This window comes from Thermobia domestica, chromosome 9 (genome assembly GCF_964235325.1).
Source record: "Thermobia domestica chromosome 9, izTheDome1.hap1.1, whole genome shotgun sequence".
NCBI classification, from domain to species: Eukaryota; Metazoa; Arthropoda; class Insecta; order Zygentoma; family Lepismatidae; genus Thermobia; species Thermobia domestica.
The window spans coordinates 82,190,635-82,213,123 of NC_137462.1; the positions used below are offsets into that span (position 1 = coordinate 82,190,635).

Genomic DNA, 22,489 nt, shown 5'->3' on the forward strand with positions numbered 1-22,489 from the left:
ACATATAACAAAACAATTCTTCAAAAACAAAAACAATAATCTTTCTTACTTTTTTAAAAAAAGAAAACAAAAAGTAATTTTCATACTGAAACCATCAACAAAAAATGTAACGATTTTGCAATCGTTACAAACACCACCTCCTTGTTAAATATAAAATTTTAAGGAAAAAATAATTTTATATACAATATACAATTCCATTTTAAACTTCCATTATTTTCACATTTTATATCATTCCTTTAACTATATTTCTCAAAATGTCCATTCGGAATTTTTGTCATTTCTGTAGATTTCCATTCCAGTTTGATGCAACATTCCACTCAAATGTAGACCATTTTTCCATTTCTGGGTTTAAGAACAGCCAGCCAGATAAGAGATTTCCAAACTTCCAAGGTTACAGCTTTGGTTCCATTCGAGACCATAAACCATTCTACAGGATGCGTTGACCATCTTAACATGTCTCCATAAAAATACATCAATGCAAGGAAAACAAAAGGCAATCTACAAATATAAATAGAAACGTTAAATTCAGGCAATTACAAGATGTTAGTCCTGTAAGGTAACAAAGCATTTAATTTCAAAATGAGAAAAAGATCTTCGACATTTTCCCTTTCACATGTAGATAATATTTTATTCAGATGTTATACATTTCAATTATTAACACTATAAATGATATAAATCTACCCTAATGCATGATTTACAAGTGAAAATTTTTAATGAACATGAAAAAAAAATGAACGTGAAACGATTATGATCATATCTTAATTCTACATGACATCTTATTTCCTACCTTAACCTACTTCTAAACCTAACTTAAATCTAAATTTTTCTTAACCTAACCTTACATAACTAATGAAAGTTTAATTTCTTCTAGTTTAACTCTACATGTGTAGGATTCTCATTTTCATTTGTTCAGTTGGTGTTTGCTCCATTCCTTCTCACAAAGTATTTTTTAATATCACTTACATGAGCTCTCTTAGTATTATTAGAATTGTTTACATCTTCTAATAACACGGAGTTATAAGTTAAGAATTTCACAATTTTGAATGGACCAATCCAATGATACGTTAAACTCTTAGTTACTTTATCCTTCAGAGATGATTTTTCGTGGTTTTTAACTAACACAAGATCATCTACTACCAAATTTACATCCTTTCGTTTACCTTCAAATAGTTTACGACGTTTCTCCCAAGATTTTACCATGTTGTCCATTGCATTTTTCCAAAGATCTTGACTATTCAGACCTTTAAGATCAGCATCCATAACTTTCCATTTGATCTCTAATGGACTATTTAACTCTCTACCAAAAAATAATTCTGAAGGTACAGCTTTTAATCCTTCATGCTCACACAAATTAAGATTAAACTGTAACTCACGAATAACCTTACTCCATTTGTTTTGTCTTTCAGCAAAGTAAGATTTCAAAGAGTATTTCAGAGTTTTTATGAACCTTTCAGCAATATTTGCCTCCGGATGGTAAGGGCTCAGTTTTATATGCTTAATACCCAAACTATACACAAATCCCTGAAAATACTCAGATGTAAATACTGAGGCGTTATCACTAGATATTGATTCTACAAAACCGTAACGGGAGAACAAATCATACAATTTGTCACAAATTATTTTAGAAGATAATCTCCTTAGTTTTTCAAGCATACAATATCTTGAGCAATTATCCACTGCTATTAGAAGATAAGTATACCCTTCAGAAGAAGGTAAAGGCCCAACAGTATCAATCATCCAGTTTGAATTTATTCTATTATTTACATGAGACCCTAGTCTACCATATTTTTTAGTGTTTAAGGGTTTAGCCTTTTGACATTCTGGACAAGACCTAACAAATTCCTTTACGTACTCTACTAAACCATCAAATGTAAATCTCTTCATAATTTTACGTAAGGTTTTATATATTCCAGAATGACCACCTGTAAGATATTCTAAATGGTAGTATTCGACCAGACTTCTTCTAAGATCTTTTGGAACAACGCTTTTCCACTCATTGTTCTTTGCCCTAGTCTTTTTTAACAAAAACCCATGTTTGATTTGATACTCATTACTATTCTCACCACCTTCTACCTTAACGATTAACTCATTTATTTCAGGATCTTTACGTTGTAATTCAATCAATGGTTCACTTAGAAAAGGTAATTTCCAAAGATTTGTCAATACTAAATATGTTTTATCATTACTTTCTTTGACTTTAACACTATGGTCAAAATTAAACATGTCATACTGCCTAGAAAGGAAATCTGCTACTTTATTCTCATTCGTTTTCAAATGGTGGATTTTAAATGAGAACTGAGAAAGTTGTTCTATAAGTGAACCGTACTTTAGAAGTCTTTTAGAGTTATTAATTATCCAGCTTAAGGCCTTGTTATCAGTATACAAATCAAACTCATTAAACAAAAAATGTTTGAATCTTACTATAGTTTTAACTAGACTTAAAAATTCAATCTCGTAGATTGATCTATGCCGGTCGGCCTCACTTAGTTTCTTCGAAAAGAAACCCACAGGAATTAAGTCACCTTTATCATTTTTCTGTGAAATCACGCCTCCTAAGCCTCGCGAGGACCCATCGACGTGTACTACAAACCTCTTTGAAAGATCAGGTGTTTTTAGAATAAGCTCTTCTGAGAAAATTCTTTTTATTTCTAAAAAGGCGTTATTTTGGGCTTCCCCCCACTCAAACTTCTTTTTAATAGATCTTAACTCAGATATAGGACCTATAATTTCTTGAAATCCTGGTATAAACCTTGAATAAAAATTAACTACTCCACAGAATCGCTGCACAGCCTTTCTGGTCTTAGGAGGTGGAAGATTAAGAATAGACTCAACTCGTTTAGGATCCATGGTGATATTATCCCCATCGACTATAAAACCTAAATATTTAATCCGTTTTTTAAAGAAAAAAACTCTTATCAGGAGATATAGTCAAACCATATTCTCTAAACCTATTTAACACCATTCTAATCGCCTTTTTATGTGACTCCTTATCCCTATTTGCGATTAAAATGTCATCAAAGTATACATGAACACCATATGGTTCAAGGTCACCAAGTACATCTTTCATACATTTAGATAAAACACTACTTCCAACCTTAATTCCAGCTGGGAGCTTCTTATATTGGAAGGTACCAATCGGAGTGACTATCGTAGTTAAATCTCGACTCGCTTCATCAAGCTCCAGCTGAAAATAAGCCTTCTTTAGGTCACACAATGATATATAGGGGCACCCAGATAGGTTACTTAAACATTCTTCCATGTGAGGTGTCGGAAAAACATAATCTGACAACATACTATTCAATTTTACAAAGTTGGCAACTAATCGATATGAACCATCTCGGTTTTTCACAATGAAACATGTGCTACCAAAATTTGAATGATCTGTTTCAACTAACACATCTTGTTCAACTAATTCTTTAATAACATTCTCAAAAATCTGTCTCTTTTCCCTGGGTATGGGAAAAGGTTTTTCTCGAAAATATTTTTGTTCCCGAAGGTACAATTTACATTTAAAATCTTTGAGGCAGCCCACCTTCTCACTCACAACATCAGGAAAATCCTGTTTGAGAGATCGCACAAATGACTCTATATCTGGATCAATCCAATAATCACTATCATCTTCCGAAGAACTACCAATAGGAGATTCATCCTCAGGTTCATGAAGTTCTTTGTTATCCAAGTTAATTTCAGTTTCTTCAAGTGGTGGTTTCTCACAAACTATTATGTCACTCGAAGATTCCAGTCCAAGTTGTTGTTTTAACTTCTTAAATCTTTCACTAAATTCTTCTTCAAAGGATTCACTCCACTCGTTAGTATTCTTGGTTTCACCTGAATCTACAAGTTCTAACACTCCATCCTTGTCGGCGTACACTTCACCAGTTGCTAAGACGATTTTAGCTATTTGGTTCTTTCTAGTTTGATCACGAAGTCCATTGACACGTCCAAGTTGATCCACAAGACCAGAAACTGATGTTGGAAAAGTGTTAACTATTGTATCTTCAGGTTCCGGATAGTCCAAATTAGGAACTGGTTCACACTGGATTCCAATCTCCCTAGCACCAGGCACCACTGAAGGAACGGAAGGGATGAAGTTGTTACGACGACGGAAGCCATGTAGATAAATACAAACAGGCTTCAGACCCTCATCCTTCAAGCCGCTCGAACCATTGATGCCATCTACTTCAAAGAAATTCTTTAAGGTCTCCATCGATCTAAGAGGAACGTATCTTCTTTGGTTACGAAAATAAAGTTTATTTCCAAGTACGTCAAGCATGGCACCAGTTGAACGCAAAAACGGAGTACCCAAGATAGCATCACAGGGTAATGAAGCTATCACCACGAAGTCCACTTCAAATCTGAATCCACCTAAGTTTAAGTCCACAGTGACTTCTCTAGGTTCTGTCACATTAGAACACATCATTGAATTCATTTTCATCGACGGAATCGTTCGTTGCCTCTTAATCAGATGACTAATTTGATTAATTAGAGTCGACGATGCTAAATTTACAGAACTCCCGCTGTCAATACAAAGAGGAAGTCTCTTATCACTAATGGACCCAATCACAAAGGTTGCAGAACAATTATCTCCACTAGAAGGCACTCTGTACGTAGGAGAAGAATTTACACACTTTTTGTCATTTATGGATTTCCCAGGACTTCCTGTGTTGGGACTGAGTTGGTTTGACTTACCTGAGTACAACCTCACATTATTACCACTTACACATGTTATACCCTGTTCAGATTCAAAGTTTTTCTTATTGACATTATTTGAAAAATTATTTTCAGAAACTTTTTTAGAATTATTATTAGATCTATAATTCATGGTATCCTTAAACCTATTCCCTCCATTAGGATAATTAAGCTTAAATCTATTGCCTTTATAAGCATTCTCAGCTGATGGACCACTACTGGCCACCCTTACCTCCTGATCTTCATTTGCAACAAAACAAGTTTTTAAGTTTCTGTTTTTATATGAATTAATTTCTAAGTATTCCCTTTTTGATCTTTTGTACAAATCAAATTGCTCGATTATATGTTTCATTTCAGTAAGGTTTCGTGGAATCCTATCTGAAAAACATTTGTACCTATACACAGGATTCAAACCATGAATGATAATTTCCAAGATTTCAAACTCGCTTGACCCTACATTTAAGACCTTGGCCGAATTGTACACGTCATCTATAAATTGCATCACATGTTCACTAGGTTTCATTGGCCTATATACTTTAACTCCTATTAAATATCCCCTAACATTTAAAGAAATAAATTTATTCAACAAAGTCATCCTTAATTCGGGCCAAGTTTTATTTAATGTAAGACTATTCATTATTTCTGTATACAACAACCCTGAAGTTTTAACAGAAACTGCATACAAAATCATTCTTAAAGGGAAGTTGTAATTTAACACAAGATCGTTTAAAATAAACATCAATTCAAATACTTGAAAACTGTCATTACCATCAATCTTTTTCAAAGAACTAAGTTTAGTGTCAATAAGAACACTAATCTTATTGAAAACATACTTATCTATTAAAGGATCAAAAGATTTCCAATTATCCCCACAGTTTGTTGCTACCGGAAGTCTCTCAGGAACACTGTATGCGTTTAAAGGCATAAAGGCTCTAGGAGGTTCACAATATTGAGACCTTACTGATTCGTGACTATGTCCATACGTATTAGGAATACCATCAAACACTTGAGCTCCCACTCTATCTACATACTGAGGCGGTTGTTCAAGGTTCCCTGAATTTTGTTGGTTAAGTACCCTTTGTTTTACTTCGGTTTCTATTTCAAAGTCGTTTTTACAAATATTGTGACCACTAGACTTCATTTGAGACCTAACGTCTCTTACCTTAGGGATAGCACCCTTATAATACAAGGGAGGAGGCGGAACAAAAAATTTTCTATCATTTCCCTGACTTTCTTGATTTAAATTATCAAATTTTATTTCCTTCTTATTTAAATGTTGATTCTGATCTGGCATGTGACAATAATCATTTACTCCTAAACCACTAAACGCCACTGGTATATTAGGATTATCTAAATTATGACCTTCATCAAATGGTTCTTGATGATTAACTTCAAACGACCTACCAGGCTCAAACCTTACCGCCTGTTCGCTTCTATGACTAAGATATTTATCAATAAAGTTAGGTTGTACTGTAAAATTTCTATTCGCATAGCGATGAGAATCGACAACTCGACTAAAAGGTTCAGAATTTTGCGGTAATTTACTAGAAGCACCTAATCCTGCAAAGCACCTGTTTGCGCCTTTACTATTACCCCCATTTTCTATTTTCAGTTTATCCAATTCGTCGCTTAGTTGGTAAACAATATCATTTTCGAACCTAGGTGGCGCTACAATATTCTCCTGTAAAAACTGAGTCGACATGTCAGCAACCTCAACTACTTCTATCATAGGATCTTCAATGTTAACTGAATTAGCATTTGAAACATCAGACCGATTGTCAAATTCCATGTTTAAACCACAATAAATAAACAAAATGTAAATTAAACACACAATACAAATTAAATAAGGAAGTAGTAACACAAAAATAAATTCAATTATGACAATATATAAATACTCCAATTTAGCTACACTACAACTACTTCTACAATGAAACTCATTCATTCAATCTCTAGCACGCAAGCCAATACAAATAAAGGTTGACAAAATTTTTATTAAATTTCACTTTATTGAACAACAATTGTAAATAGAAAGCATCCACAGCTGACAGCTTGTGTAGTTGCAAGTCACTCGTGTTTATTAATAATGGAGCTATGAAACTTCAAACTGTTTCTCAAAGGATCTAACTCTGATAATTTTTAATAAATTCCAAGTAATTTCTCTGAAATTTTCAAACTCTATATAAGCAAACCAAATTTTTAGCAAAAATATAAATGCAATCATCAACTGAACTGTGTTTAACCAACAATAACTTCAAAAAGGCAAACGCGGAGATTAATATTAATTTAGGACCTAAAAATCCTATCCCCCAATCAAAATTCCGATAATGACACCCACAATGAAATATCCTACACAAATTAACCTTTAATCAACTCTAGTAAATCCGGAATTTAACTTCAATCATGAAATTATTAACAATTACTGTAATTCTATTTACTCTGGTCGGTGATCTTACAATAGGCTTAATCTACAGACTAATTTATGAATCACCGAAACCAAAAATATATAACTGTATTGTAGTTTATCTTTTTTGTCACAATTCTCGGTATCGCGGTCAGAATGTTTCCTGCATCTATTAGCTGAAATAGTTAAAAAGGAAACTAAATGTGACCCCGAGTGACTTAACCACACCTGATTGGACAAATCCTGTAAAAAAGGTATTATTATAGCAAGTAAATAACAACTAGGTACCATTCACACCAGCACACAATCTTAATCCCTAAACTGAGTGAAGGTGGGTGATTAGAATTACAGATTTTATTTAATGAAATTCCAGAAGTGTTAATTTAAAATATTTAATGCAATTCAGATTCCTTCAGAGCAGTTATAACAATTAAACAAATTCTTATTAGGTTCTTAATTTCGAAGGAGGTGTTCAAAATTTTAATGGAAAAACCTTTACTCTAACAACTACAGTTACTTTTTGCAAGGCAGAGATCATTTACAATAAATAGATTTTGAATGAAGATAACACAATCAAAACTCTCAATTCATTAAATATTAAACGCTAAATTGAATTCTATAATTCATAAACAGCAAGGTAACAACCACGTCAATCAATTTAATCCAGCTGTAACAAAAAGATATCGTGACTTTCGAAGTAGCCTCGTATATTTATTAAAAATTAACCTTTGAACTATTTCTCTCTTTAATTCTCTCAGTAATTCTTAGTTAAGGAATGTACGCAGTGCTTTTACTACTATAAAACTATTTAACTAACTACAATACTTTTAACTAGCATTACTACTTCACACTTACCGTAATACAGCAGGAAATAATAGTGACAGTATAGCAGAGGTAGTTACCATTTCTCAACTCCAGATCCTCTTGGGTTTAGAGACTGTTCCTTACAATACAATTCCATACAGTACAGTGCACGCGAATATTTCAAGCATTTAAAAATTAAGCAAAAAATTTATTCGGTCGGAAAGCATGTTCTAGATTTAATCAAAATTATTCGTTTTACTTCAATTTTACGTTTGAAACCTAGCCGAGATATCCAAGAGAGCTAAAATAGAAGTATATGCATTTAACAGCAATTAATTACTGAACTAGGTAACTAGTGACGTTTTCATTAACAGCACTGTAAATTAGTTAACCTATTTCCAAAGCAGGAAATACAAATTTATATTTTACTTTAGTTCTTCAAAACTTTAAACACGTTATTAGAGACTGTTTTAGATTTTAAAATTAAATAGAACGAAATTAAAAGTAATTAGTAATTTTAATTACCATTAATTACCGACAAAGTTTAGTAATGAATGAAAAGAAGTTATGGAAATCCTTCTTATATTAGTTACTACGCGAGTATGCAATTTAAAAAGTGGAATTTTAATACTTGATTTAACGTTTTATTTTTCTTCCCCCATTTAAAGTTACCCAGTTAAATTTCTTACTCGACCTTCTGTGGCACAACGAAAGCAAGAAACGCACTAGACTCGATGACGTAATACACGTGTTCCGTCTCTCACAAAGCAGCGTTAGGAATTTAACGTAGTTTTTAGCTTTTAAAAGGTTTTGACTACGGAAGTATTATTAAGAGGAAATTTAGACCTTATTAATTTCATTCACTTGCAAGATACGTCTTCCTTTAACACAACTTCACACACTAGAAACACAAGTAACTTTTTCACTTTTAAACTGATTAGCTTACAGAACTTATTTAAACACAATTTAATTTTATATTTCTGAACTCTTAGTAATTTAACACTGAGTTTTAGAATCACAGTTGTAATTAAGACACACTTCACAAGTTTAAACGAGGCACAGCTATAACGAACTCTCGACCACGTTTTCTAAAAAGAACAATTTTCGGCGCGAAGTAATGATGTCTAATACTTGAGTCCAACCCGTGTTGGCTCAATAAACTACAATACAGTTATGAGGCGCAGCGGATCAGAATGCCATATATAGGAGCAAGACTCTCGCTACTGCGCAGCGCCCAACTCATTACATACGTCACTCCAGACCCCTGCGCTAACTGAAGTGGTTGTGTAATTTAAAAAAAAAAAAAAAAAAAAAAAGAATTGATTCTCTGCCGTATTACAAGAATAACCAAGCTAACATATAAACATATATATATCATTTTAAAGCTTTTTTCATGCTCTTTACAATGAAAGTACTCTCATTTCAATCCAACAACATATAACAAAACAATTCTTCAAAAACAAAAACAATAATCTTTCTTACTTTTTTAAAAAAAGAAAACAAAAAGTAATTTTCATACTGAAACCATCAACAAAAAATGTAACGATTTTGCAATCGTTACAGCCTGAAACCTGTATGTTCGGCATTTGCCTAGTGTGAATGAGGAAAACTCAGGAGAAACCTCACTCAAAATAGCCGGCCTGAAAGAGCTGTTACACTTTTTCGACCGAATGTCCCCACCGGGAATCAAACCCGGGACCGCTCGCACCAAAGACGAGAGTGTTAGCGACTACGCCACACGGGGCCAAAGCATATTTTACTATCACTGATATGTGTCAAAATAAAAGTTCCCAAATTCCTACATTAATTTTGTGCAAACCAAGCGAATAGAACACGGGGATATCCTACAGTCCATCAGAATACTGTATCCAGATAGCCTCAAAGCAAATTGCTACTTCATTTTGCGCATATCATACTGGGTTCAGAAACGAGCCGCAACTGGTCCTATTAATAAATTATTCCACAAAGACTACTGTTTGCGTTATTTCCAAAAGTAGACTCTGCACTACCCGGCCTAGTTAAGAGACAGAAAAAGAGAGAAAATTCCGTAATAAAATGAGAAATGTTTTGTAAACGATCTACTAAACTTGTAACGCTTTCATAAAAACGCGATTGTGCCAAGAAGAAACAGTCATCGATCAAGGACGTTTTCAAAATCTAGAAACTATATATTTTAACTCTTTTAGGCCTAGTTAATTTTGATCGCAAGGCGCTAAGGGTGATCCATACTACTTACGGCAGTACGTCAGTGTAAAAGTTGAGAACTCGTGATTTACATTTTTTCATGTTTCCTGCAACTAAATGGGACATTATTAAATTTATTTTAAAATGTGTACACTACTTTTATTCTTTTCGACTTCGTTTTCGTGTAATACCGTTTAAACGTATGTTACAATATTAACAAATATTTATAAGTTACTTGTCTGTACTAAGTATTCATGTAATATTAATAAGATGGAATGTGATGTAAAAAGTGTGTTTTTAATGGTGTGTGTGGAGCAACAATCATAGTACTCCATGTACTCGGCATTTTTGTTATCCGGCTTGCCCTTCTGCAACATTGACCGGATAGTTGGTAGTCTGCTGTATGTACATTTACGACACACGAGATAAGAAATTTTCGAAGGGAGACGAAAAGGCTTGTCTAGAATCGATTTAAGACGAGAGAGAACCGTTTGGGAATCGAGGCGAGACTTACAAAAATGAGACGAGACAATAAAACTTTTTATCGTCTCGTTTCGTGGGTAATACTAGTATGGACATTTTAAGAAAGAATTGCCATCCCTCTTCTGCTACTGCCCCTTCGAATCTCCAAAAATCCTTTCCTAGTTGTACCTACAACTGTATGTCATGTCCAAATTTCAAGTTTCTAGCTTAAGCTGTTTGGCCTAAACGTTGATCAGTCAGTCAGACACTCAGTCAGGACTTTTTTCAAATATATATATATATATATATATATATATATATATATATATATATATATATATATATATATGAATACAGGTCGCTACTAAGGGGGGAGGAACGCGCCCCGGGCGTGTGGTTGGAGGGGCATCGAATTTCATGTTTGCCCCGGGTGACATAAATCTTATATGAATAAGGAAAATATAATGACCATGAAGTTGACAAGCCACTTACGTCAGACCCCAATTTCGACTTTACACGTCGCTAGTGCTACGTTAGCGTTCAATAGTGACGCAAATCGTTAGTACTCCACAGATAACGTGTACTTTTTAAATAACGAGGATGGGTCTTCTAACTGCATGCCAACAGGCCCACATCTAAGAATCATCTCAAAAATGAGATTACCGTTAGAGCAATGTAAGTGTTCAATAGTGCCATTAATATTAAAGTTAATGCCTCCATCGTACAGCTCTTGGTCTAATAAAATAACTTTAACAACTTTATACATGAGGCTCACCTTATTAAAATTAGCCAAATGAACATGATAACACCACACTCTTTGTCTCAAAATGCGTCCCTCAATCTTCGCGGACATAATGCTCAATGTGGGTGTGCTGCCTGACGTGCCCAAGTTAGTTACTTTGTTGCAACTATTGTTTATATGTTATTTATTGATAGTCTGCAAAGTATTCCTTACATTAATATGCCCTTGTCCTTCATAGTCATTGCGTATTTACAAGTAGTATGTGCATTACTGTTAGAATATATAAAAAAAACAATAGATAAAATCTACTTAACGGTTCATATTTTTCTTGTACAGTACATAAACTAATAATAATAATAATAATAATAATAATAATAAGGCTATTCCAGCATAAAACTTATCAATTGCATCACATTAGCAACAAGCAACGCATATTTTAACTTAAATTAAATTCGTTTCTCACGATTTTCTCGAAAACTACAGATAATTACTTATGTTCATTATGTCATTTTGTTTGTCTCGGTGTGATATATGTCTTCTCTGGACAATATCACAATAAAACAAAAATTAAATATTAGGAATATATATAATAATTTTGGGCTACATCTCATTAATCATGGAAAATTGAGTAGTGTATACTTCAGGATGTAAGTTTCAGCTTAAATTGCATCATATATTCTTAGGATTACACAAAGGAAAGGATTACAAAAGGAAAATCTTTCCGAAATCGGCATCTTCTAAGTACCGGATTTTTTTCTGAATTTCGAAATTTTTCTGAATTCCGGATTTTTTCCGATTTTACTTTCCGGATTCCGGAAAGTAAGAATTCTGGAATTGGCCATCCCTAATATATATATATATATATATATATATATATATAAACGTTGAATATGTATAGGAAACCAGCAAGTTGCTTTCCATTAATAATCTTGGTTGATTATGCTAGTAGAACTTTGTTAATGTATGTGCGTTACTATGAATCATTATATTACGAATGTGTTATCAAAAATCAAAATCTGAAAGGAGTCAAGAAATTTGTCAAAAGCATAAATGAGAAAACACGAGTCTCTAACCAAACACTTAGCTAATTAAAGTTTTATACGCGGTCACTGAGTAAAATGAATTATACATTGGGACAGAAAGAGAGGGCTCTTTTTCCAGGAATTCTGAAAACCCTGTCCACCCCTCTAAATCTTCCGCTAACTAGTCTCCGCGACACGTGGTAGAGATTTATGATTCCTTCTGGCTAAAAGCCAATGTTGCCTCAATTCCTTTTTCCTAGTTGACTTTTTTTTAAAAAAATGTTTGTTGTTAACAGAGAATAGGAAGGAAAGCTTTCTCCTTATTTTGCCGGACTTTAACTGCACAAGTGGATCGGAGGTACGGCAACACTGAGAGCAGTGACAGTTTACACGCTCGCGAGGACTAACCGAGGGTTGTGGGGGTGAGAAGGAGCAGTGGTTGGGGAAAGAGCCCTTTAAAGCTGTCCCGATGTATATACAGTGTAATTTTAATAATAATGAATATATTGACACACGTTTCGGTTGATTTAGGAAAAAAATGTACTTTTTAGATTTGTTATAATCGGAACATTCGCAAGTTTAAAAAGTTCTTGTCATATTAAAAACTATTGTTTCCTAACTGTTTGCCTGATGTGCAACAGATAATGAATTTCTTAGAAGTTTATGTTCTCTTTTATTAAATTTTGGCTATATATTTTGTTTTAGGATGATGGCAGAGGTGAGGGAACAAGTGATATACAAATGTTAGACGTTCGTAGTGAGGCTGTAGTACCGCCTATGGTAAAAATAGAATGCGATCCTGACGTCGATTATGCTGGTGTTGATGAAGATAATGTGTGTCTCAGTAATGCCAATGATACAGCTGCCATTGTGAAATCTAGTACAAGCGGCCTGAGTAATGCTGAAAACTTAGAGCGTTATCCTATGATGATGACAGATGCACTGCCAAGACCCACAGAAAATGAAGCTTATCTTATTGAGATCGATAATGCAGAATGTGATCGTATTTCGATGAATGAAGGCCTCACTAGGATTGAGAAACAGGACGCTGCTGCTTCGAACGAAGTGTTTCGGTCGCACCATCAGATAAGAAATCCATTATGCTCAAGGTAAATTTAATTAAAATTCAATCTTTTGGTTAAGAGATCTATTTTCCACTTTTGTTTTTTAGTTCCCATATTGAATTTATTGAATTTTCAGGAAGTTCTTTTTACCCTCAAGGTAACTTATGCAGGGTTCACGCTGACCTTGAAAGGCAGGGAATGTGATGTGAAATCAGAGAAATATTTCAAAATATGCCGCGAAAGAATTTGCTGTATTTCGCAGAAGATGTGTTTCTTCGTTTCTGCAATAATCAGTTTTCATAATAAAGACTGAATATGCAACGGTAAGTTGATTTGTCCGTCTGGCTAATTATTGCGAAGAGTTTTGGTTAGATTGGTAATAAGCCTTCCAATTTCTTATTGGCTACAAAATAAATAAATACAATGCAACTCATTTATAACGAATTTCAAGGGACCAACACAATGAGTTCTTTACATCCAAACTTCATTGTAAACAAACTCATGTATCTTTCCGAATTATGAAAAGAAAAAAAAGAAAGAAAAAACAGGATTAGATAACAAGCAGATACGTTTTAAAAAATATAAAGCAGTATAGCATTACATCTGAAGATAATTTGATTAATTGGGTTGTTATCTAGCCTATCATACATATTGCAATTCTTCCTACCTGTTCAAGCACGCTTGAAGAAGCATGTGTCTTCTGAACTGTCTCTGCTGCCGCTGTTCGTTGCACCGCCGCTTCCACTCTCAAATGCCCGAAATGCATTGACCGGCATCGTGTTGCTGTGTTCGCAAACATAGCGTTTGCAAGTTTTCCAAACTTTGAATCGGTTTTTTGGAACTCACGGATTGTTTCACATTTTCCATTTTTAACCTCGAGCTTAAACTCTGATGGACGCGCGTTGCCGGAAATATCTGTGCCTGGAACGATTTCAGCTGTCATCGTGGGAGGGGGAGGAGTGAGTCATGCCTGGCTTGCACAGCGACAATAGCTATGAAAACCAGTTTTGCGGTACCTGAGTTATCCACGAGCAGAAGAAAAGAAAACATGATCTCGTTCTGAAAACTTAAATGGTCTTTGCGGAAAATATTGTTTTTAATATAAGGTCATTTCTTCCATGTTTTAAATAAGAGGTGTGATGGGAATTTCATATATGTTCGTAATGTCCAGTAATTCTCTATTTCCGAATTCGTTATAAGTGGGCTGCACTGTAAATAAATAAATAGAAAGGTAGATTACTTGAAAAAATGAAATGAAATCTTTGAGTTTTACGTCCCACGGTTATGCCGGTTAGGCTAAAGGAGACGGTGATGATGAGAAATGAATGAAATGGTGGAATGAAGAAAGTGGGAGGAAACGGGAGAACTCTGAGAAAACCCACGAACACGGTGTTTGTCCACCACAAAGTCCACACGGCGCGAGCTGGGATCGAACCAGGGATCCCAAGCACCGGAGATGAACGCTCTACCACTGAGCCACCGCATCCCCTAGATTAGTTGAATGTAGGTAATCAAAATGCTAGACCAAATTATGTAATATGTTTATTTATTGACAATTGCTAATAGATGTTATAGGGAACGTTTTAATATAAAAATTTAAACTTACCTTATACGCAGTCTTCCTCGTTTCCTATTAAATTATTTTCGTTGATATCAAGGTTGGCTGGTTTAAATCAAAGTGGTTTAAACCTTGGTTTAAATCAAAGTGGTTTAAACCAGCTGCTTTAAAAAAAAAAAAAAAAACTGGTTTAAACCAAAAAACGAAAAATGTTCGTAAAAGTGTAACTATTCGTAAAATCTTGATGAACACACATTTGTGGGTTATCACGTTTCACTCCCATATATTATTCGTACTATATTCAGACCTAAATTCCCCATTCTTTACTCGGCGTGGGAGACCCGGGTTCAATTCGTGGCGGGAGCTCATGTGGTTCGGATTCCACGTTAATCAGTAGGTCCACGTCTCATATAGCCTCGTTGCTGAACGGGACGCTTAACTAAAATCACCTCACCACCCTTCTTTACTCAAAGAGATTATATTACAAAAGTAACTTTTTATGTAACTTTATGGATGTTTCTTTTGTGATTTTTTTATAGTTTGTTATTATTGTTATGCAACCAAAGGGAAATTCTAAACATTGTTTCGTTTTAATAATGTTTACTATTGATAAAATACATCGAAATGCCGTACTTTTTTGGGGAGGGGGTCATACAAACCGCACGAGAGGCAATTATTGAAATAACAAGTATCTTTGGTAACTATTTATGTATAAATGGGTCAGAGCCAAAATGGACTCAAATAATTCGTATTTTTATTAACATTTCTTACTGATATGCAAAGTAAGTCGTTATATTTCTTTAACTTGGACTAATAAAAGTCGTAGTGAACTGACCTGGACTAAATTAGTTCTTCTGTGATCGGTAGTAATGTGAAATTGTCCATATGTAATTCTGTATAATGGTTCCACTTGTGCAATTGTTTATCTTTTTGTCCTTCTGTCCTAATGACTCTTGACGATTATATTAACAAATATGCAAAGATCAGTCAACGTATTTTTATCAGAAGTCCTTCGTGAGTGAGTCGGCAGACATATCGCATTTGTGGCCAATTAGTCCCGGTTTCTAGTTCAAATGGAGGACAATTTCTCTTGGATGTAAGCCGAGAAGCGGGTTGGATTCCGCTTTATACTTATGTGACCTCTTCCAGCATAACCCGGTTGTTGCATACTAACACCAAGGCGAAACAAGCTTATTTCTATCCATATGTCCCCCTGATATATGATATAAATACATAGAGCAAATTATTTTAAAAAAAAACGTGTTTTTTGGTTTTTTCAATAAAAACCATGGTTTTTGCCAACCCTGGTTGATATTTAATCCCTCTCGGAGACCTTGAACGCTACCTTCTTTACTGCAGATCGGACAAATCTAATTTGGCATCTTGAAATATTTTCTTGTTCTGTAAAAGAAGAAAAAAAAGCCTCAAGTAATCCAAAAAAACACTTACATTTGCCCTTTTAGGTTGATATTGCCACTCCACAATCTGAGAAAACTGAGGTAGTTTATAATATAATTATTGGTCTTGTAGTAACGTAGTCGCTTCTCACTAAAAACTCACTCTGAGTGTTTCTTTGTCGTTTGTTATTGTTACAATATTTGTCTATTTTGATTTTGTATAAATTTCGTATTTGTAATTCGCTAAAAATAATATCAAGATAATATTATTTTTAATAAATTATAAATAAAAAAAAGTTGTACAAAATCAAAATAGACAAATATTATAACTGCAATATCTTCTTGCCTTTTTTTTTTTTTTTTTTTTTACTGTTCTACATATCACTGACTAATAAAGTATTAGAAGTAGTTAAAAGCTTGCCTAATTCCTATTTCTAACTTTACTTTTGTTTGTGTGTGTGATGGTTGTAGTTCTTTGAGATATTTCGCAAAGTAGCCAATGTGTTAAACAGAGAGGTAAAAAAAAAGTGCACGACTGGACAGGGAGTTGAATCCGGGATTCGGCGTACCGTGAAGATGCGTTAACCACTACGCTATCCAGTCCGCTTCGTGGACAGCAATACATTTCCTCACTCTTGAAGTCAGTGTTCATTCATTCAGATCACATAATTTGTACTACAACTCCTATTGTGTTTGGACAATCCAGTGTTCACGTTCAGAATACCTCTGACGATTACACATTATGTTGATAAATGGAGGAAACAGTCAATTTTAACACACTAATTTCTCTATATATGCGAATTCAATGATATAAAAAGAGTGAAAAGTCCACGACTGAACTGGGGCGCTACCCAGTCCGCTTCCTGAACAGCCGCCGCCACTTCCTCCTCCTCCTCCTCCTCCTCCTCCTCCATCATCATCATCATCATCATCATCATCATCATCATCATCATCATCATCATCATCATCATCATCATCATCATCATCATCATCATCATCATCATCATCATCATCATCATCATCATCATCATCATCATCATCATCATCATCATCATCATCATCATCATCATCATCATCATCATCATCATCATCATCATCATCATCATCATCATCATCATCATCATCATCATCATCATCATCATCATCATCATCATCATCATCATCATCATCATCATCATCATCATCATCATCATCATCATCATCATCATCATCATCATCATCATCATCATCATCATCATCATCATCATCATCATCATCATCATCATCATCATCATCATCATCATCATCATCATCATCATCATCATCATCATTATTATTATTATTATTATTATTATTATTATTATTATTATCTTCTCTCCTATTCGTTTTAAAACATCTTCGTTTGTTACTCTCTCTATCCATTTTATCTTTTCCATCTTCCTCCAACACCACATTTTGAAGCTCTCCAAATATTTCTTCTCTAACTTCCGTAATGTCCAAGTCTCTGAGCCATGAATCGTGTTTTAACAGACAATACACGAAGTTTGATGCCAGAAAACCTTTAGAAATCCCTCAAACAGTAAACAGTAATTCATTTACCACACAATAAACATTGTAAACAAGTAAATCTGAAATGAATAGCCTACTTCTCAAATGCATAGTGTATATTTTCAAGTTTCTTAGTACATATAAATTCAAGCCCTACTGATTATACACCCCAACTTACTAAAATAGTGTCTGCTTATCATCTTAGACCCATTGGAGGTTTGTGTAAGGAAATTTAGGAGGGAGTATAATCGTGATATTTCTGTGTCCAACCGGTCAGCATCGATTGTAGGGTAATGGCTGTTTCGAGTCAATCGATATAAGTTGTAGCGAGACTATATAAAACGCAGTAAGTTATTGTTTTTAAGTGGAATAAGTGTTGATCAGTGGTGTAGAAGTAAAATACTAATATTCATTAAAGGTTTTTTTTTAAAAATTCAAGCTGTAAAAAATTAAAATTAAACATTGTTACTAGTTTTAATTTGTACTGCTATAAGTATCCTTAAAAATTTCCTTTATTCTCCCAGGTTCCCTGAGAAGGACTTTGAATCAAAAGAATTGAGGAAAGTGCTCAATGGTAGCGATGATACTGGTAGTGAAATTTGTACCAAGAAAACCCTAGGCTCAACGTATCTCCGAAGATCACGTATAAGTCAGCCAGTTGTGCCCACTGTCGATCATGTGGGGACGTGTAATGGTCCGAATTCACCACCCAAAGAAAACAATGGCAAACGCAGAAATAATGCAGCACCATCAGGTAAAGGAGGTAAATCGAATAACCAATCAGAGTACAAATGTAATTTTTGTACCAGAACTTTCAAAGTGCAGAAGTGGTTAGTAAATCACTTAACAAGTCACATCAAGCAGGAGGAAAACTCAACTTCGGCTTCGTCCATAGATAGTCATATCAACAATAACAGTAACATCAGTGCTGATGTTTTAGCAAGAAACATTAAACAAGAAATCATGGACAACGACGATACAGTTAATAGCAATGATACAGGTTCGTTGCAAGACCATCGTAAACGTAAACAACCTGCTAAGTGGTATTTGCAGTGTCATATTTGTCACCGACACTTATTCAGTAGAATGGCTCACGTGAAACACTTGGAGCTACATGAGACTGGAACCCTGTACACATGTTCCATATGCAAGCAGGCGTTTTCTCGAGAGTTTATTTTAAAGAAACACGAGGATAAGCATCATAGGGGAGGCGAGACAACCAGTTCGAAACGCAAAGTGGGTCGTCCTCTAAAAAGAGACGTTCCACTGCGGCTTAAAAAACAGTTTCAGTGCGATAAATGTGGAAAATCATTCGCAGTGAAACCAGCTTATTTGGACCACAAATCGTCGTGTAAAGGTTACGAGAGAATTCGTCCTGGGAGGAAGCCTGCTATAAATGGCAAAGTTTTAAATGGTCAGTTCAAATGTGTACCTTGTAAGAAGGTTTTCTCCCGGAAATCAAGCTGGGAGAAGCACAAGGCTCTTCATGATGACATCTGACGTTTAGCGGAAGAAGAGGTAAAGAAGGAAGAAAAGGAAAAGAAGGAAGAAGAGGGAACGAAGGAAGAAGAGAAGAAGGAAGAAAAAGAAGTAGTGTTGCCAGATTTGGAAACCCCGGTTCTGTGTACAGATATTTCATCATGTTCTTCCATACCTGATATTGTACATACTTAGAGTGGTTATATGTGAGCAGACTGTTCATTTCTTCGGAATTTGGTGACTATTTCATATGTTTATTATTTATTTTATTCTATACGCATCATAGAGATTTGCGTGTTACTTGCCACGGTGTTACTTGCCACTATTGGAATTTCGTGTTACTTGCCACGGTTACCTTATCGCATATTTATCTGTCTATGACAGCGTGTCCGTTGCCACGCACCTGCATCTAGATTTGACCTTGAGGGGGTGGGAGTAATTTCCCAAGCAATTTTCAAAGCAAAGCAATCACCTGAAACGCAAGAAACAAAGCAAATTTCTGATTTAAGAAATAGGAACCTTGTTACAGAAGCGTCATTTCAAATTTTGCTTGGGGAGGTAAGATCCCTTGAAATAAGTAAAATTTCGCGTTTTTCACTGATTTGCTACTATTCTGTTGATAAAATCTATATAAATCTCAAACTCAGGGGGGGGGGCAAATGCCCCTCCCTGCCCCCTGCCCTAAATGACGCCCCTGCCTTGTTACATTTATGCATGTCACAAAACTCGCACGAAATACAAGAAACAAAACAAGATTCTGATGAAAGGAGTATTCTTGCAAATCTACACAAACAATTGAAGTTCTTCAGTAATTCGAGCGCTCATTTTGCCGCCTGAAAGCATGGAAGAAACGCAATGATTTATATATTACATCACATTCGATCCATACTCCTAGGTGGTTCCAATATGAACCTTGTCACTTGCGCGTTGCACGTCATAATGATTATAAGTGGGGTTTGTGGTGGACGAACACCGTGTAGATGGGTTTTCCCATTTCCTCCCACTTTTTTCATCTTGCCATTTCATTCATTCTCATCATCGTCGTCTCCTTTAGCCTACCCGGCATAATCATGGAACAAAACTCCAAGGTTTCATTTCATTTTCATTTCAAAATGTAATAGACTCCTGTGTAAATACCATAGACTCCTGTGTAAATACCTGTGTTATTTTTTTCTTGGCTGGGAAGCTCATTCCAGTCTCTTACAATAGCGAAACACACTTTCTCCCACAATTTCTTCTCTTAATTTATATCTGAATATTCTTGCAAACTTTTCTTTTTATATAACGCTGGGTGTTTCTGTATTTCCTCAATTTTTCATTGTCTTTACCACTAATTAAAAATATACATGTATTAGCTTCCATTGCGAACACTTCTTTTCATACTCTACACACGGAGCGAACTGTTATGTGAAAAAACTTGTAGAAAACATCTTTTCTCTCTCTCTCTGCTTGGATGTATCTCGGCAACTTTTCTGTCGCCGTCGCCGCAGTGAGTGGACTCCCATAAGACTTAATGCATTTTTAGATGTTGCCCAACTGTTTCGTTGCCAAGCTGTTGCCTTAGGCCTACCGCTCACTGGGAACATTTTGTCGCGCAACTATTTTGTTGCTCTGGCTAAATGCATTGAGTCTTATGGGAGTCCGCTCACTGAGAGACGGCGACAGAAAAGTTGCCGAGGTGTTGCTAAGTAGGGTGACAGCAGGGCAACAGCTCGGCGACGGAACAGTTGCGCAACATCTAAAAATGCATTGAATCTTATGGGAGTCCGCTCACTGAGGCGACGGCAACAGAAAAGTTGCCGAGATATCTCCAAGTAGAAAAATAAAAAATAAATGTTTTCTACAAGTTTTTTCACGTAACAGTTCGTTCCGTGTGTAGCGCGTGAAAAGAAGTGTTCGCAATGGAAACTAATACATTCTTTGATTAGTGACTAGCATGTCTTTAATTAGTGATAAAGACTATGAAAAATTAATTGAGGAAATAGAGAAACGCCCAGCATAAAAGAAGAAATTGTGGAAGGAAGTGTGTTTCGCTGTTATAAGAAACTAGAATGAGCTTTCCAGCCAAGATAAAACAACACAGGGAAATTACTCCCACCCCCTCAAGGTCAAATCTAGATGCAGGTGCGTGGCAACGGACACGCTGTCATAGAGAGATAAATATGCGATAAGGTAACCGTGGCAAGTAACACGAAATTCCAATAGTGGCAAGTAACACCGTGGCAAGTAACACGCAACGTCATAGAGCAAACCGTAACTACCAAATTATGTCAGTTTGTTTAATTTTTACGCTTGTTCAGTTACAAGATTCAGCCACTGCTGTTCGAAAGTTATATGGACGTACGAAACGAAGTCCTTTTCAGAATAATATATACAGGTTGCGGAAAAACACCACCACCTAACTCTGGGAGATATGAAATGAAAGAAAAAAGTTCTAATAAACATGGCTCGAAAGCCGCCTCCTTTCAGAATTATTAACACTGCCAAAAATACGAAAAATCACTTCTTAAAACTGGTATGCGCTCTATCTAAACATCTATGTTTCAGAATCTTCCGGTAGTAGCGCAGCGAATTATAGGGTTGAAGTTAGGATACGGGGATATACTTTTAAGTACTAATTAAATATTCATTTCACTGGTACCGGACAACTGTAAAACATGGATATTTAGATACAGCGTCTACTAGTTCATGTGTACTTCCCAAACCCGCTTGAGATAGACACTATAGGTTCGAAGCTAGGGCGCTTATATATCGCATTTCTAGTGGCCTATAACTGACAGGAGGCGTTTTATTAAACCTTTTTTTTAAAAAATTTATATAAGGAGTCACTCCCGGAATTTGGTGATGGTGGTGTTTTTCGTAGCCTGTATGTAATTTATGAATTATAGTTCTGTAAGAATTAGCATCGTATGATATTTCTTTCGATGTTGTACAAAGTTGCTTTCTTCAGTGGTATAACCTAATCTATGAACTACTTTCCGGTTTGCACAGTCACTTTTACATAAAAATTTAATGAAAACTTCTGCTCACCAGTATGATTACGAGTTTCAATTACGTTATATATATATATATTTTGTCTTTTGTACTAGCGTTAAAGGAAATTTATTATACAGACTGTAATTTGAATGAAGCACCATTGTGCTGAGATCTAACCAATTTT

At 35.1% G+C, this 22,489-nt stretch overlaps 1 protein-coding gene across 2 annotated transcripts in view; it reads left to right on the plus strand.

The window, feature by feature from the left end:
• LOC145694787 (uncharacterized) overlaps nucleotides 1–20,415 on the plus strand; it is a 42,569-nt gene extending 22,154 nt beyond the window's left edge. The window contains exons 3-4 of one of the 2 annotated variants that reach the window (XM_081771425.1): nucleotides 13,010–13,413; nucleotides 18,375–20,415. In XM_081771425.1, the coding sequence (XP_081627551.1) occupies nucleotides 13,010–13,413; nucleotides 18,375–19,350 (1,380 nt within the window). In that variant the 3' untranslated portion in view covers nucleotides 19,351–20,415. The remainder of the gene's footprint in view (nucleotides 1–13,009; nucleotides 13,414–18,374) is intronic. The other variant, XM_081771424.1, reaches the window with a different exon arrangement.
• Nucleotides 20,416–22,489: the final 2,074 nt, after the last annotated feature.